Source organism: Procambarus clarkii, chromosome 35 (genome assembly GCF_040958095.1).
Source record: "Procambarus clarkii isolate CNS0578487 chromosome 35, FALCON_Pclarkii_2.0, whole genome shotgun sequence".
Taxonomy (NCBI): Eukaryota; Metazoa; Arthropoda; class Malacostraca; order Decapoda; family Cambaridae; genus Procambarus; species Procambarus clarkii.
Window position 1 is genome coordinate 27,519,306 of NC_091184.1, and position 19,156 is coordinate 27,538,461.

Sequence of the window (19,156 nt, forward strand, 5' to 3'; positions counted from 1 at the left end):
TATATATATATATATATATATATATATATATATATATATATATACATATATATATATATATATATATATATATATATATATATATATATATATATATATATATATATATATATATCACGTTAGTGTGATGTCTTTGTGTATTATTATAATTATTATTATTTGAACAATTCCACAAGGGCCTTGATTAGGGTTCGAACCTATTCGCCGAGTGTTCCCCGACGTGCTCTAGTCAAGTGTACCACGATTTGGAACCATGTTGAGGGGCCTCGTAGCCTGGTGGATAGCGCGCAGGACTCGTAATTCTGTGGCGCGGGTTCGATTCCCGCACGAGGCAGAAACAAATGGGCAAAGTTTCTTTCACCCTGAATGCCCCTGTTACCTAGCAGTAAATAGGTACCTGGGAGTTAGTCAGCTGTCACGGGCTGCTTCCTGGGGGTGGAGGCCTGGTCGAGGACCGGGCCGCGGGGACACTAAAAGCCCCGAAATCATCTCAAGATAACCTCAAGATAACCTCAAGACGTTGTAGTACAGTTGACTACAACACGTCTGGGACCACTCAGCACATGGTTATAAATAGGAGCTGCCTCGTATGGGCCAATAGGCCTTCTGCAGTTACGTTTGTTCTTATGTTCTTATGTTCTTAAGTTCGAACCTCCCATGAAGGCCCTTATGGTTTTGTTCAATTGATATACCACGTTATTGTGGTCTCTCTGTGTATTATTATTATTATTATTATTATTATTATTATTATTATTAAGACATTCACACAAGAAGGACCATTTTACCTCTTTGACCAAAGAGCCAGAGCTCAACCCCGACAAGCACAACCAGGTGAGTACAACTAGGGGAAGTATAACTAGGTGAGTACAACTAGGGGGAGTACAACTAGGTGAGTACAACTAGGGGGAGTACAACTAGGTGAGTACAACTAGGGGAAGTACAACTAGGTGAGTACAACTAGGGGAAGTACAACTAGGTGAGTACAACTAGGGGAAGTACAACTAGGTGAGTACAACTAGGGGAAGTACAACTAGGTGAGTACAACTAGGTGAGTACAACTAGGGGGAGTACAACTAGGTGAGTACAACTAGGGGAAGTACAACTAGGTGAGTACAACTAGGTGAGTACAACTAGGGGAAGTACAACTAGGTGAGTACAACTAGGTGAGTACAACTAGGTGAATACAACTAGGTGAGTACAACTAGGCGAGTACAACTAGGTGAGTACAACTAGGGGAGTACAACTAGGTGAGTACAACTAGGTGAGTACAACTAGGTGAGTACAACTAGGTGAGTACAACTAGGTGAGTACAACTAGGTGAGTACAACTAGGTGAGTACAACCAGGTGAGTACAACTAGGCGAGTACAACTAGGTGAGTACAACTAGGGGAGTACAACTAGGCTAGTGCAACTAGGTGAGTACAACTAGGCGAGTACAACTAGGCGAGTACAACTAGGCGAGTACAACTAGGTAAGTACAACTAAGTGAGTACAACTAGGTGAGCACAACTGGGTGAGTACAACTAGGTGAGTGCAACTAGGTGAGTACAACTGGGTGAGTACAACTAGGTGAGTACAACTAGGGGAAGTAGAACTAGGTGAGTACAACTAGGTGAGTACAACTAGGCGAGTACAACTAGGGGAGTACAACTAGGTGAATACAACTAGGTGAGTACAACTAGGCGAGTACAACTAGGTGAGTACAACTAGGGGAGTACAACTAGGTGAGTACAACTAGGTTAGTACAACTAGGTGAGTACAACTAGGCGAATACAACTAGGTGAGAACAGCTACGTGAGTACAACTAGGTGAGTACAACTAGGCGAATACAACTAGGTGAGAACAGCTACGTGAGTACAACTAGGTGAGTACGACTAGGTGAGTACAGCTAGGTGAGTACAACTAGGCTAGTACAACTAGGTGAGTACAACTAGGAGAGTACAACTAGGCGAGTACAACTAGGCGAGTACAACTAGGTAAGTACAACTAAGTGAGTACAACTAGGTGAGCACAACTGGGTGAGTACAACTAGGTGAGTGCAACTAGGTGAGTACAACTGGGTGAGTACAACTAGGTGAGTACAACTAGGGGAGTACAACTAGGTGAGTACAACTAGGTGAGTACAACTAGGGGAGTACAATTAGGCTAGTACAACTAGGTGAGTACAACTAGGTGAATACAACTAGGTGAGTACAACTAGGCTAGTGCAACTAGGTGAGTACAACTAGGCGAGTACAACTAGGCGAGTACAACTAGGCGAGTACAACTAGGTAAGTACAACTAAGTGAGTACAACTAGGTGAGCACAACTGGGTGAGTACAACTAGGTGAGTGCAACTAGGTGAGTACAACTGGGTGAGTACAACTAGGTGAGTACAACTAGGGGAGAACAACTAGGTGAGTACAACTAGGTGAGTACAACTAGGGGAGTACAACTAGGGGAGTACAATTAGGCTAGTACAACTAGGTGAGTACAACTAGGTGAATACAACTAGGTGAGTACAACTAGGCTAGTGCAACTAGGTGAGTACAACTAGGCGAGTACAACTAGGTGAGCACAACTGGGTGAGTACAACTAGGTGAGAATAACTAGGTGAGTGCAACTGGGTGAGTACAACTAGGCGAGAACAACTAGGCGAGTACAACTAGGTGAGTACAACTAGGCCAGTACAACTAGGTGAGTACACCTTGGTGAGTACACCTAGGTGAGTACAACTAGGGGAGTACAACTAGGAGAGTACAACTAGGTGAGTACAACTAGGTGAGTACAACTAGGCGAGTACAACTAGGCGAGTACGACTGGGTGAGTACGACTAGGTGAGTACAACTAGGTGAGTACACCTAGGTAAGTACAACTAGGCGAGTACAACTAGGCGAATACAACTAGGTGAGTACAACTAGGTGAGTACAACTAGGGGAGTACAACTTGGTGAGTACAACTAAGTGAGTACAACTAGGTGAGTACAACTAGGTGAGTACAACTAGGTGAGTACAACAAGGTGAGTACAACTAGGCGAGTACAACTAGGGGAGTACAACTAGGTGAATACAACTAGGTGAGTACAACTAGGTGAGTACAACTAGGCGAGTACAACTAGGTGAGTACAACTAGGGGAGTACAACTAGGCTAGTACAACTAGGCTAGTACAACTAGGTGAGTACAACTAGGCGAATACAACTAGGTGAGAACAGCTACGTGAGTACAACTAGGTGAGTACAACTAGGTAAGTACGACTAGGTGAGTACAACTAGGTGAGTACAACTAGGCGAGTACAACTAGGTGAGTACAACTAGGGGAGTACAACTAGGTGAGTACAACTAGGTGAGTACAACTAGGGGAGTACAACTAGGCTAGTACAACTAGGTGAGTACAACTAGGAGAGTACAACTAGGCGAGTACAACTAGGCGAGTACAACTAGGTAAGTACAACTAGGTGAATACAACTAGGTGAGTACAACTAGGCTAGTGCAACTAGGTGAGTACAACTAGGCGAGTACAACTAGGTGAGTACAACTAGGGGAGTACAACTAGGTGAGTACAACTAGGGGAGTACAATTAGGCTAGTACAACTAGCTGAGTGCAACTAGGTGAGTACAACTGGGTGAGTACAACTAGGTGAGTACAACTAGGGGAGTACATCTAGGCGAGTGCAACTAGGTGAGTACAACTAGGTTACCTTACCTTGAGGTTACCTTGAGGTGCTTCCGGGGCTTAGCGTCCCCGCGGCCCGGTCGTCGACCAGGCCTCCTGGTTTCCGGACTGATCAACCAGGCTGTTGGACGCGGCTGCTCGCAGCCTGACGTATGAGTCACAGCCTGGTTGATCAGGTATCCTTTGGAGGTGCTTATCCAGTTCTCTCTTGAACACTGTGAGGGGTCGGCCAGTTATGCCCCTTATGTGTAGTGGAAGCGTGTTGAACAGTCTCGGACCTCTGATGTTGATAGAGTTCTCTCTCAGAGTACCAGTTGCACCTCTGTTTTTCAACGGGGGTATTCTGCACATCCTGCCATGTCTTCTGGTCTCATGTGATGTTATTTCTGTGTGCAGGTTTAGGACCAGCCCCTCTAATATTTTCCACGTGTAAATTATTATGTACCTCTCCCGCCTGCGCTCAAGGGAGTACAGATTTAGGCTCTTTAGTCGGTCCCAATAGTTTAGATGTTTTACTGAGTGGATTCTAGCAGTAAAGGATCTCTGCACGCTCTCCAGGTCAGCAATTTCTCCAGCTTTGAAAGGTGCTGTCATTGTGCAGCAGTACTCTACTCTAGAGAGCACAAGCGTTTTGAAAAGTATCATCAGCGGTATAGCATCTCTAGTGTGAAAAGTTCTTGTTATCCAACCTGTCATTTTTCTTGCAGTTGTGACGGCTACTTTATTGTGTTCTTTAAAGGTAAGGTCTTCCGACATGAGTACACCCAGGTCCTTTACATTGCCTTTTCGTTCTATGTTATGATTTGCCTGAGTTTTGTACGTGGTTTCCGTTTTTATATTTTCATTTTTTCCATAGCGCATGAGCTGGAACTTATCTTCGTTAAACACCATATTATTTTCTGTAGCCCATAGAAAGGCCTGATCTACATCTGACTGGAGGTTCGCCGTGTCCTCTATGTTGCCTACTCTCATGAAGATCCTAGTGTCATCTGCAAAGGATGATACAGTGCTATAGGTTGTGTTCTTGTCTATGTCCGAAATGAGGATGAGAAAAAGTACTGGAGCAAGCACAGTACCCTGGGGGACTGAGCTCTTCACGGTTGATGGGCTGGATTTTATTTTGTTGACTATTACATTGGGTTCTGTTGGTCAGGAAATTGTAGATCCATCTGCCTATTTTTCCGGTAATTCCTTTTGAACGCATTTTATGTGCAATAACACCATGGTCACATTTATCAAAAGCTTTTGCGAAATCTGTGTAAATTACATCCGCGTTATGTTTGTCTTCCATAGCATCTAATGCCATATCATAGTGGTCCAGCAACTGCGACAGGCAAGAGCGCCCTGTTCTGAAACCATGTTGTCCGGGGTTATGGAGTTGCTGTGATTCCATGTATTTTGTGATTTTACTTCTTAGCACTCTCTCAAAAATTTTTATGATGTGCGATGTTAGTGCTATCGGTCTGTAATTTTTTGCCTCTGCCTTATTTCCTCCTTTATGGAGTGGTGCTATCTCTGCTGTTTTTAGTATATCAGGAATAACGCCAGTATCTAGGCTTTGTCTCCACAGAATGTGGAGGGCCTGCGATAGTGGTTTTTTACAGTTCTTTATGAATATGGAGTTCCAAGAATCCGGGCCTGGTGCAGAGTGCATAGGCATACTGTTTATGGCTTCTTCAAAATCCAGTGGGGATAGGGCGACGTCTGATATATGATTTGATGTTGGTATCGTATCCATGAAAAATTCATTTGGGTTATCAATCTTTAGTGTGTTTAATGGCTCGCTGAAAACAGAGTCGTACTGCTTCCTCAGTAGCTCGCTCATTTCTTTGTTGTCATCGGTGAAAGTTCCATCTCCCTTTCGCAGGGGCCCGATACTAGATGTGGTTTTTGATCTTGATTTTGCATAGGAGAAAAAATATTTCGGATTTCTTTCTACTTCACTGATGGCCTTTTGCTCTCTTTGCCTCTCCTGGGTTTTGTATGATTCTTGTAGCTTCCGTTCAATTGTTTCTATTTCTCTACCTAACCTTCTTCGCCGTTCTTGAGATAGGGTGCGACTCTCAAGTTGTTCCGCGATTCGTTTTCTTCGCCTATATAGGGAACGACGTTCCCGTTCCAATCTGCATCTCTTCCTCTTTTTTCTTAGAGGTATGCGGTTTGAACATATTTCTAGTGCTACTGAGCTTATTTTTTCCAGGCACTGGTTCAGGTTTGCATTTTCTAGCTGTTCTTCCCAGTTTATTTCTGTGAAGTCCTGGTTTATTTGCTCCCAGTTTATCTGTTTATTATTGAAGTTGAATTTGCTGAAATCTCCTCCACCGGGAATCTGGACTGGTTTTGAAGGTCCATTCCCCATGGTTGTCAGAACTTCAATTAAGTTGCGATCTGAGTAACAGGTATTTGTAATCATTATGTTCCTGATCAATTCATCATTATTAGTGAAAATGAGGTCCAGCGTGTTCTCCTTCCTAGTTGGTTCTACTATTTGCTGGTTTAAGGCAAACCTGTCGCACATCCGTAGCAGGTCATTTGCATGTGCCTGTTCATTTAGGCTACTTCCTGGTATTCTTTCTGATATTACTGTATTAGCCAGGTGCTTCCATTTCAGGTGCCGTAGGTTGAAGTCCCCAAGCAGGATGATGTTCGGAGCTGGATTTGTGAGGTTTTCCAAGCAGTGCTCTATTTTCATTAGTTGGTCTTTAAACTGCTGAGGGTTTGCCTCCGGTGACTTATATACAAGGACAATAACTACATTTAAAATCTCTATTTTGATTATCAGCACTTCCACCATATCATTTGAGGTGTTTAGCAGCTCAGTACAGATGAGTGTGTCTTTGATGTAGAGGCTGACCCCACCCTGAAGCCGGTGTTTCCTATCACATCTGAAAAGATTGTACTCTGAGATCCATATTTCACCATCATGGTAGTCCTTTGTGTGGGTTTCTGTTAGGGCTGCAAACACTGCATTTGCCTCATGAAGGAGACCATCTATAAATTGAACTTTGTTGGATTTGCATGTTTTTATACCCTGGATGTTGGCAAATATAAGTGATGTTATCGTGTTAGTGGAAGTGCTGGAAGCCTTACCTGGTGTTAATATCTGAGGCTCTGATAAGGAGGCCACTGTGTTTGCGTCCAGGGTGTGTCGTTTTGGAAGTGATTCGTCCAGTTTTGGTAGTAGGACGGGTGTTGTCTGGTGTAGTACCTGTGTACTTGTTGGTAATTTGAATTCCAGTCTTGTGGGTATCTCCGTTCCCCTCTGTAATCCTGTAGTGGTTCCATCTGACTGTTCCTCTCTCTTATATTTACTACTCTGTTTCTGCCTTCCTCTAAAAAATTTCCAGTAGTGTCATATTGATCTTCCCGTCTATAACGCTGTGTACCTCTCACATGGAATTCCGGACACTGAAGATTGTAGCATTTTTTGTCACTTATTGAAAATTGACATAATTTAGGGTGGAAGTATCTACACCCTGTTCCAAAAAGGCATGTACCCCTCGCCAACATGTTCCTGCATTTTCGAGGATGCAGAAAATGGCATTTTGCTCCTAATTTTCCATATTTGCATATTCCTTTAGCGTAGAATTTGCAAATGTGTTCCGGTTTTGCGTTTTTCAAGGTATTTATATCTGCGACTGTCTTGTCAACCTCTTTATTGGAGCCATCTCCGTTTTTCGTCCCAATTCCTTCATTTATGTACTCTGTCTCACTGTTGCTCTCATCGTTTATATTATCTGGCTCTGCAATATTGCTGTTATTTTGTACCACAATAGTCTCCTCCTCCACACTCCTGCTGCGGTTCTCTAAACTATCTGTTCCTGAGTTTTGGTCGTTATCCAATGTTGACTTTTCCCAGTCCGCATATATCACTGGTAGCCTGTCTGTGAATGGTAATCTCTGTGACTCGGGAATGTTTTTCATCAGTTTAGTTATGTTCTCTAACATTAATCTGTCATCTTTGCAAACCCAGTAAATTCCTTGCCTTTTTATGCATCCTGGAGCTAATTCTGTACAGCCCAGGTGAAATCTTATGTTACAGATGCAGCACGTTACGCCTGCATTACGTCTTCCCAGTACTCCCGAACACTCGCCACACCTCTCCATTGTCTGATGTATTGTGTTGTATTTGAGAGTCACTGTATGGATCACTTGTTGATGTCAGTCCTTTTAACTCTTTATAAAATTATATGTATATATATTTATATGTTTAATATTTATAATATTATATGTATACCGTATATTAGTAATATTATGTATGTTATTTTGTTCAAACTTTATGGCAGGTACTTAGCGTAGGTAGCGAGGCTGGTCCCCGGTCGGTACAGGTGACCTCTTGTGGCCCAGGGGCCAGATTCACGAAAGCACTTACGCAAGCACTTACGAACGTGTACATCTTTCCTCAATCTTTGACGGCTTTGGTTACATTTATTAAACAGTTTACAAGCATGAAAACTTGCCAATCAACTGTTGTTATTGTTATAAACAGCCTCCTGGTGCTTCGGAGCTCATTAACTGTTTAATAATTGGAAACAAAGCCGCCAAAGACTGAGAAAAGATGTACAGGTTTGTAAGTCCTTGCTTAAGTGCTTTCGTGAATCTGGCCCCAGGTTGATGTCACCAGTTTCCAGTTACCCGATTTATAACCACTGATGCCGCCTCTTGCCACTATTCTATATTTCTAGTAATCTATATTTATAATATTCTATGCACGATTTTCCTTCACTTCCAACTTATATGTCGTTGTGATACCCGTTCCACATCACTGTTCCACGAATCACCGTTCACTATTTTTTTTTCCTAATACACGCATGTACACAAACAACCCGTTCTCGCAAATTTAATAAGTCAATATTGACTTATTAAATATGTGCATAGGTGACATACTTAACATAATAGTTTCCCTTGAAAAGCTTCATAGAAAACACCGACCTTACCTAACCTACTTAGTATGTTAAGATAAGCATCTTATTGCTTCGTAATTACAATTATTACCTAACCTATACCTATAAAAGGATAAGTAACAATTGTAATTACGAAGCTATAAGATGCTTATTTTAACATACTAAGTAGGTTAGGTAAGGTCGGTGTTTTCCATGAAGCTTTTCAAGGGAAACTATTATGTTTAGTATGTCACCTATGCACGCAACTAATAAGTCAATATTGACATATTAAATTTGCGAGAACGGGTTGACACAAAGCCTCGTTCACTGGCTCACTCGTGGTCTCCCGTTTATTCTCTATTTAACACAAAGTTCTATTGTTAATGACTATTTTCAATTATCCAGCGGTCACTATGCACTTTGTCATGTCTGTATACCCAGGAAACACAAACCGAAACTGTCTCTATTTTCCACTTGTTATAACTAGTAATAAAGTTGTTACATCTTGGCTTAACAAGTTTATGACGTATTAGAACGTTGTTACAACTTGCTATATTGGTTGTTATAACTGGTTAGGAAGTGTTAAAACTTGTTCGAACGTTGTACCAACGTCGTAGTTTCGGTGTGTGTTTGGCGGGTAATCAGTAATCCACGGCAGTAGTCTTGGATGAAAAAAACGATTTTTCGCGGCGGGGATCGTATTCCAGGGACCTGCCCGAAACGCTACGCGTACTAGTGGCTGTACAACTAGGGGAGTACAACTAGGAGAGTACAACTAGGTGAGTACAACTAGGCGAGAACAACTAGGCGAGTACAACTAGGTGAGTACAACTAGGCCAGTACAACTACGTGAGTACACCTAGGTGAGTACAACTAGGTGAGTACAACTAGGCGAGTACAACTAGGCGAGTACGACTGGGTGAGTACGACTAGGTGAGTACAACTAGGTGAGTACACCTAGGTGAGTACAACTAGGTGAGTATAACTAGGCGAGTACAACTAGGCGAGTACGACTGGGTGAGTACGACTAGGTGAGTACAACTAGGTGAGTACACCTAGATGAGTACAACTAGGCGAGTACAACTAGGCGAGTACAACTAGGTGAGTACAACTAGGATAGTACAACTTGGCGAGTACAACTAAGTGAGTACAACTAGGTGAGTAAAACTAGGTGAGTACAACTAGGTGAGTACAACTAGGTGAGTACAACTAGGCGAGTACAACTAGGCGAGTACAAATAGGTGAGTACAACTAAGTGAGTACAACTTGGCGAGTACAACTAAGTGAGTACAACTAGGTGAGTAAAACTAGGTGAGTACAACTAGGTGAGTACAACTAGGCGAGTACAAATAGGCGAGTACAAATAGGTGAGTACATCTAGGTGAGTACATCTAGGTGAGTATGACTAGGTGAGTACAACTAGGCGAGTACAACTAGGCGAGTACAACTAGGCGAGTACAACTAGGCGAGTACAACTAGGGGAGTACAACTTGGCGAGTACAACTAAGTGAGTACAACTAGGTGAGTAAAACTAGGTGAGTACAACTAAGTGAGTACAACTAGGTGAGTATGACTAGGTGAGTACAACTAAGTGAGTACAACTAGGCGAGTACAACTAGGTGAGTACAACTAGGCGAGTACAACTAGGTGAGTACAACTAGGTGAGTACAACTAGGCGAGTACAACTAGGCGAGTACAAATAGGTGAGTACAACTAAGTGAGTACATCTAGGTGAGTATGACTAGGTGAGTACAACTAAGTGAGTACAACTAGGCGAGTACAACTAGGTGAGTTCAACTAGGGGAGTACAACTAGGTGAGTACAACTAGGTGAGTACAACTAAGTGAGTACATCTAGGGTGAGTATGACTAGGCGAGTACAACTAGCTGAGTACAACTAAGTGAGTACAACTAGTTGAGTACAACTAGGTGAGTACAACTTGGTGAGTACAACTAGATGAGTACAACTAAGTGAGTACAACTAGGTGAGTACAACTAGGCGAGTACAACTAAGTGAGTACAACTAGGGGAGTACAACTAGGCGAGTACAACTAAGTGAGTACAACTAGGTGAGTACAACTAAGTGAGTACAGCTAGGTGAGTACAACTAGGCGAGTACAACTAGGTGAGTACAACTAGGCGAGTACAACTAGGCGAGTACAACTAGGCGAGTACAACTAAGTGAGTACAACTAGGCGAGTACAAATAGGTGAGTACAACTAAGTGAGTACAACTTGGCGAGTACAACTAAGTGAGTACAACTAGGTGAGTAAAACTAGGTGAGTACAACTAGGTGAGTACAACTAGGCGAGTACAAATAGGCGAGTACAAATAGGTGAGTACATCTAGGTGAGTACATCTAGGTGAGTATGACTAGGTGAGTACAACTAGGCGAGTACAACTAGGCGAGTACAACTAGGCGAGTACAACTAGGCGAGTACAACTAGGGGAGTACAACTTGGCGAGTACAACTAAGTGAGTACAACTAGGTGAGTAAAACTAGGTGAGTACAACTAAGTGAGTACAACTAGGTGAGTATGACTAGGTGAGTACAACTAAGTGAGTACAACTAGGCGAGTACAACTAGGTGAGTACAACTAGGCGAGTACAACTATGTGAGTACAACTAGGTGAGTACAACTAGGCGAGTACAACTAGGCGAGTACAAATAGGTGAGTACAACTAAGTGAGTACATCTAGGTGAGTATGACTAGGTGAGTTCAACTAGGCGAGTACAACTAGGTGAGTACAACTAGGTGAGTACAACTAAGTGAGTACATCTAGGGTGAGTATGACTAGGCGAGTACAACTAGCTGAGTACAACTAAGTGAGTACAACTAGTTGAGTACAACTAGGTGAGTACAACTTGGTGAGTACAACTAGATGAGTACAACTAAGTGAGTACAACTAGGTGAGTACAACTAGGCGAGTACAACTAAGTGAGTACAACTAGGGGAGTACAACTAGGTGAGTACAACTAAGTGAGTACAGCTAGGTGAGTACAAGTAGGCGAGTACAACTAGGCGAGTACAACTAGGCGAGTACAACTAGGCGAGTACAACTAGGCGAGTACAACTAAGTGAGTACAACTAGATGAGTACAACTAAGTGAGTACAGCTAGGTGAGTACAACTAGGTGAGTACAACTAGGCGAGTACAACTAGGCGAGTACAACTAGGCGAGTAAAACTAGGCGAGTACAACTAGGCGAGTACAAGTAGGTGAGTACAACTAGGTGAGTACAACTAGGCGAGTACAACTAGGCGAGTACAACTAGGCGAGTAAAACTAGGCGAGTACAACTAGGCGAGTACAACTAGGTGAGTACAACTAGGCGAGTACAACTAGGGGATTACAACTAGGCGAGTACAACTAGGTGAGTACAACTAGGCGAGTACATCTAGGCGAGTACAACTAGGGGATTACAACTAGGCGAGTACAACTAGGCGAGTACAACTAGGTGAGTACAACTAGGCGAGTACAACTAGGTGAGTACAACTAGGCGAGTACATCTAGGCGAGTACAACTAGGTGAGTACAACTAGGCGAGTACAACTAGGGGATTACAACTAGGCGAGTACAACTAGGTGAGTACAACTTGGCGAGTACATCTAGGCGAGTACATCTAGGGGATTACAACTAGGCGAGTACAACTAGGTGAGTACAACTAGGCGAGTACATCTAGGCGAGTACAACTAGGTGAGTACAACTAGGCGAGTACAACTAGGGGATTACAACTAGGCGAGTACAACTAGGCGAGTTCAACTAGGCGAGTACAACTAGGCGAGTACAACTAAGTGAGTACAACTAGATGAGTACAACTAAGTGAGTACAGCTAGGTGAGTACAACTAGGTGAGTACAACTAGGCGAGTACAACTAGGCGAGTACAACTAGGCGAGTACAACTAGGCGAGTAAAACTAGGCGAGTACAACTAGGCGAGTACAACTAGGCGAGTACAACTAGGTGAGTACAACTAGGCGAGTACAACTAGGTGAGTACAACTAGGCGAGTACAACTAGGGGACTACAACTAGGTGAGTACAACTAGGCGAGTACAACTAGGGGATTACAACTAGGCGAGTACAACTAGGCGAGTACAACTAGGGGATTACAACTAGGCGAGTAAAACTAGGCGAGTACAACTAGGCGAGTACAACTAGGCGAGTACATCTAGGCGAGTACAACTAGGCGAGTACAACTAGGCGAGTACAACTAGGCGAGTACAACTAGGCGAGTACAACTAGGCGAGTACAACTAGGCGAGTACAACTAGGCGAGTACAACTAAGTGAGTACAACTAGATGAGTACAACTAAGTGAGTACAACTAGATGAGCACAACTAAGTGAGTACAGCTAGGTGAGTACAACTAGGTGAGTACAACTAGGCGAGTACAACTAGGCGAGTACAACTAGGCTAGTACAACTAGGCGAGTACAACTAGGCGAGTACAACTAGGCGAGTACAACTAGGCGAGTACAACTAGGGGATTACAACTAGACGAGTACAACTAGGCGAGTACAACTAGGCGAGTACAACTAGGCGAGTTCAACTAAGTGAGTACAACTAGGTGAGTACAACTAGGCGAGTACAACTAGGGGATTAGAACTAGGCGAGTACAACTAGGCGAGTACAACTAGGGGATTACAACTAGACGAGTACAACTAGGCGAGTACAACTAGGCGAGTACAACTAGGCGAGTACAACTAGGTGAGTACAACTAGGTGAGTACAACTAGGCGAGTACAACTAGGGGACTACAACTAGGTGAGTACAACTAGGCGAGTACAACTAGGGGATTACAACTAGGCGAGTACAACTAGGCGAGTACAACTAGGGGATTACAACTAGGCGAGTAAAACTAGGCGAGTACAACTAGGCGAGTACAACTAGGCGAGTACATCTAGGCGAGTACAACTAGGCGAGTACAACTAGGCGAGTACAACTAGGCGAGTACAACTAGGCGAGTACAACTAGGCGAGTACAACTAGGCGAGTACAACTAAGTGAGTACAACTAGATGAGTACAACTAAGTGAGTACAACTAGATGAGCACAACTAAGTGAGTACAGCTAGGTGAGTACAACTAGGCGAGTACAACTAGGCGAGTACAACTAGGCGAGTACAACTAGGCGAGTACTAATCATCTGTACAACATCTGTTCTCCCAAACACTAACCACCATGACAAAATTTAAGAAGAATTTTTAATCCCAAACATATACCAGTAGAAATTGAAGGGACGACGACGTTTCGGTCCGTCCTGGACCATTCTCAAGTCGATTGTGACACAATCGACTTGAGAATGGTCCAGGACGGACCGAAACGTCGTCGTCCCTTCAATTTCTAGTGTGTGGTCTGGTCAACATACTTCAGCCACGTTATTGTGACTCATCGCCTGCATATACCAGTAATTCTTATGGCAGACCTTAATGCTGAACCTAGTTAATCAAATTAAAATCTTTAGTCATAAATTTTTTGCACATTTATAATTTGGAAAGTTTACATAAAAATTACCGGACATTAATTAACTGTCACAATGAAAACCCCACAGACATAATAATATTATGAAGATAATATTGCATCATAATAACATTAACATAAAAATACTGATTTTTGAATTTGATTGAAAACTGCTTAAATGCAAACTGAAATTAAAGGCCTAATAACAAGAGGCCGATTTTAACCATAAAATAGTAATCAACATATTAAATAAAAATAAAATTTTCACTAACCATCAATAACGTTGTGTCATTCATAATGATGAACCCTATTGGCTGGTGCAACTATATGAAGGCTTGTTAGCCCCCCCGGACACTTCTTGCTTCTCCAGGAGCACTTTAATGTGTTGACCAGACCACACACTAGAAGGTGAAGGGACGACGACGTTTTAGTCCGTCTTAGACCATTCTCAAGTCGATTGTGTTGACGTCTGGTCCTTGAAACACAAGGAGGCTCAGTATAAGGTATTGGCTACAACTTGGACATTTTCCATACTCTATATTCCATGGCCGAAACTTTGTCCTTAACTTACAGTAACAATATGTGAATTGTTCATCTAGGGTAGTTACAGTGTTCTTGGGTAGTAAATTCGTGCTCAAAATATGATGGAAAATAGCAAGTTACAGTTGCCTTTCGGAGAAAAGTATGAATAAAATTGTTCAGGAATTAGCTAAGTTGTTAGAGAAGCATGAATGTCTGAGTAAAGTGTCTAGTCGCGTACATAATAATTATAACCAGAGATGAGGAATTAAATAGTATTGGATCCTCACAATCTGTTCGGTAAAATATACTAGCTGAAAATTATTCAAATTGACACGGGGACTTAACTCACGAGACATTAGATTGCCTAAATCTAACATCACAATTGGAGGGTCAGAGTCCGTGGCGCAGTGGTAACTCGCCTCACGCTTTGATTTTCGATTGAGTTCGTATTCTGGCTCGGAAGGATTGACTAGGCGCCAATCCTTATCTGTACGCTTTTATCGACTCAGCAGTAAATGGGTACCTGATTGTTGAACGATTTGGCGGATCGTATTCTGGGGGAAATTAAGATTAAGAACTTGCCCGAAATGCTATGCGTGCTGGTGGCGGTACAAGAATGTAAGAACTATTGTATATATAAATAAAATACAGTACAAAAGGAAAGAAAACAATTTCTGATACAGGAGTCCTTTCTTATACTGCATATGACAGGGCCTCGTAGCCTGGTGGATAGCGCGCAGGACTCGTAATTCTGTGGCGCGGGTTCGATTCCCGCACGAGGCAGAAACAAATGGGCAAAGTTTCTTTCACCCTGAATGCCCCTGTTACCTAGCAGTAAATAGGTACCTGGGAGTTAGTTAGCTGTCACGGGCTGCTTCCTGGGGGTGGAGGCCTGGTCGAGGACCGGGCCGCGGGGACACTAAAGCCCCGAAATCATCTCAAGATAACCTCAAGATAACCCCCTCAAAGGACAGCATCCTTGCTCTTGTGGTAACATGAGAGGAGGGCATGATCGATCACATACAGCTCTTGTGGTAACATGAGAGGAGGGCATGATCGATCACATACAGCTCTTGTGGTAACATGAGAGGAGGGCATGATCGATCACATACAGCTCTTGTGGTAACATGAGAGGAGGGCATGATCGATCACATACAGCTCTTGTGGTAACATGAGAGGAGGGCATGATCGATCACATACAGCTCTTGTGGTAACATGAGAGGAGGGCATGATCGATCACATACAGCTCTTGTGGTAACATGAGAGGAGGGCATGATCGATCACATACAGCTCTTGTGGTAACATGAGAGGAGGGCATGATCGATCACATACAGCTCTTGTGGTAAGATGAGAGGAGGGCATGATCGATCACATACAGCTCTTGTGGTAACATGAGAGGAGGGCATGATCGATCACATACAGCTCTTGTGGTAACATGAGAGGAGGGCATGATCGATCACATACAGCTCTTGTGGTAACATGAGAGGAGGGCATGATCGATCACATACAGCTCTTGTGGTAACATGAGAGGAGGGCATGATCGATCACATACAGCTCTTGTGGTAACATGAGAGGAGGGCATGATCGATCACATACAGCTCTTGTGGTAACATGAGAGGAGGGCATGATCGATCACATACAGCTCTTGTGGTAACATGAGAGGAGGGCATGATCGATCACATACAGCTCTTGTGGTAACATGAGAGGAGGGCATGATCGATCACATACAGCTAGAACAGAGGCTCGCCACTTCGTGTGACCATAATATTATAAGATTGTAATTATAGAAATCCTTCTATAGGTTCCTAATGAAGACTTTCTAGACTACCCTTGAGGAGACCATCAAGGAATGAGCAAGGAATTGCAAAACATCTCCTGGAAGGAGTTAATACAAGATTAAGTCATGGATGAATCATACGACAATTTAAAAAGTCTTTACTGAACTTGCTCAAAAATATGTGCCGAGAAAGAAAACGAAAAGAGAACTAGATGGATGACACAAACAGTGAAAAAGAGCTCTAGTAACTAAGCGGAGCCTCTGGAGCAGGTATCAACCCACAAAGAACAACATATATTATGATATATACAGAAGGGTCTTAAATTTAGCCACCCCAGGGAATCAGATCAGCCAAAAGAAACTACGAAAGAAAGCTTGCTCAAGCAGTAAGAAAGATCCAAATTCCTTCTGTGCCGATATATGAAGCAAAAGACTCGGTAGGACTCTTCAAAAGATGAAACCAAGTTATAATCAACGACAAAAGGACAGCCAACACTCTGAATGACACATTTCATCAGTGTTCACACTGCAGAGTACTGATAACATCCAATACACACAGAGGTTTTTGAAGCAGGAGAATAGAATGAATTTGAACAACTGAATGAATCTTAGAATGAACAACTCTTGTATATATCTTGTACAGTCTCCGTGGAGTAGTGGTAAGACACTCACCTGGCGTTCCGCGAGCGCTATGTCATGGGTTCGTATCCTGGCCGGGGAGGATTTACTGGGCGCAAATCCTTAACTGTAGCCTCTGTTTAACGCAACAGTAAAATGTGTACTTGGTTGTAACAACGATTCTTCGCGGCGGGGATCGTATTCCAGGGACCTGCCCGAAACGCTACGCGTACTAGTGGCTGTACAAGAATGTAACAACTCTTGTATATATCTCAAAAAAAAAAAAAAATTGATGGGTATTGCCCATAACAAGCGTTATAATCAGGTAAAGCACTATCAAACTGAAAGAATCAATAGGTCCAGATGTGGACGGAATTCAATCCAAAGTCATTAAGGAACTGACAGATGAACACTGTCTACCACTGAAACTTCTTTTATGAAAATCACTGGACCAAGGGATAATCAAATGTCACCCCAATTTTAAAAAAAGGCAGAAGAACTCGACAGAAAACTATCGTCCTATCAGCTTGGCCTCGTACATCCGCAAGCTCATGGAGAGAATCCCAAAGAAGGGAATCTTGCCCCATCTCATCGTGCACAGTCTAGTAAAATCAACTCAACATGGCTTTCTTAAAATCCTGTCTTACAAACCTGCTCATGTGTCTGGAAATGGTAACTAGCTATTCAGACAAAAGGCCTCCAGCAGATGTGGTATTCATGGACTTTACTTAAGATTTTGAAAGGGTACCACATGTAAGACTGGCAAGGAAAATATATGTATGCAGAATATGCGGTAGAATACTAGAATGGTTAAAACAATGGTTAAAACAAAAGAAATCAAATGGCCGTCCTAAACGGAAATAAACTTGACTGGAGAAATATGGTGAATGGAGTACCGCATGATTCAATTTTGGGGCCAACCCTTTTTGTCATGTACATCTGTGACATGGATGAGAATATTACAAACCACATCATTAAAATCTGCAGATGACATTAAGGTTTATGATAAAGTAGGAAGTGACAATGATATTGAAGCCTTACAAAGAGATCTACATGAGCTCCACAAATGGTCGGAAGACTGACAAATGGTTTTCTATATCGAATAATGCAAGACCCTGCATGCTGGGCATAACAGTGTGCACCACAACTACTTTTTTTTTTTTTTTTTTTTTTTTTTTTGAGATATATAGAAGAGTTGTTACATTCTTGTACAGCCACTAGTACGCGTAGCGTTTCGGGCAAGTCCTTAATCCTATGGTCCCTGGAATACGATCCCCGCCGCGAAGAATCGTTGTTACATCCAAGTACACATTTTACTGTTGCGTTAAACAGAGGCTACAGTTAAGGAATTGCGCCCAGTAAATCCTCCCCGGCCAGGATACGAACCCATGACATAGCGCTCGCGGAACGCCAGGCGAGTGTCTTACCACTACACCACGGAGACTACTAAACCAACAACATTACCTTGCAGTAGATGCATGAAGCAAATGACCTTAGAGTCAGAATCCATCATTCTCTGAATATTTCACAGCAAGTGGGAGCTACACAAGAAATAGTTAAAATTCCTAGGCTTAGTCAAAGGAAACTTTGACTTCAAGGAAAAACGGCAGTAATACAGTCGTACAATTGCCTGTTGCATACCCATATTGGATTATTGTATCCAAGCATAGAGACCTCATCCTCAGAAGGATATAGCTGCTCTACATAAAGTTTAACATAGGGCAACAAAAATCATTTCTGAATTAAGTCAACTCTCACACCAAGCCACCATGCAGGACAGAAAACAGAAGATGCTTTTTCACCCACAGGGTTTAAAACCCATGGAAACGCCTACCCGCCGAAACCGCAAATGCCAATACTGCTAAATTTCAAAATCAGTTTGATAAATCATCAGGGCAAAATGGGGGACCTTCGACAATCCTCTGGCTTCCTGTCCTCGCTATGGCCACTAGAGAGATGGTAGTCCTCAAAATATATCAAGGTTAAAAGAGTTGGAATTCTTTCCATGATCAAATACGACGCACTTCACCCTAGGCAACTCTCTGTTATTCTTCCATTAATCCACATCTCACCTAAAGTATCTAAACCTGTGGATCTTCAGCCCAAAATTACGTTTGGCTCCTAATTAGTCAACCCAGTCGCCCAACCACTTGGGCTGGACGGTAGAGCGACGGTCCCGTTTCATACAGGTCGACGTTCATTCCACGACCGTCCAAGTGGTTGATGGGCACCATCCCCCCCCCCGTCCCATCCCAA

The 19,156-nt window shown here is 42.8% G+C and overlaps 1 protein-coding gene across 3 annotated transcripts in view; it reads right to left on the reverse strand.

Annotated features, from left to right (window-relative positions):
* LOC123768517 (serine/threonine-protein phosphatase 6 regulatory ankyrin repeat subunit B) overlaps window positions 1-14,458 on the reverse strand; it is a 105,066-nt gene extending 90,608 nt beyond the window's left edge. For 2 of the 3 annotated variants that reach the window (XM_069336209.1, XM_069336207.1), the window contains exon 1: window positions 14,256-14,415. In XM_069336209.1, the coding sequence (XP_069192310.1) occupies window positions 14,256-14,279 (24 nt within the window). In that variant the 5' untranslated portion in view covers window positions 14,280-14,415. Of the gene's footprint in view, window positions 1-14,255 lie in introns of all 3 variants that reach the window. The other variant, XM_069336208.1, reaches the window with a different exon arrangement.
* Window positions 14,459-19,156: the final 4,698 nt, after the last annotated feature.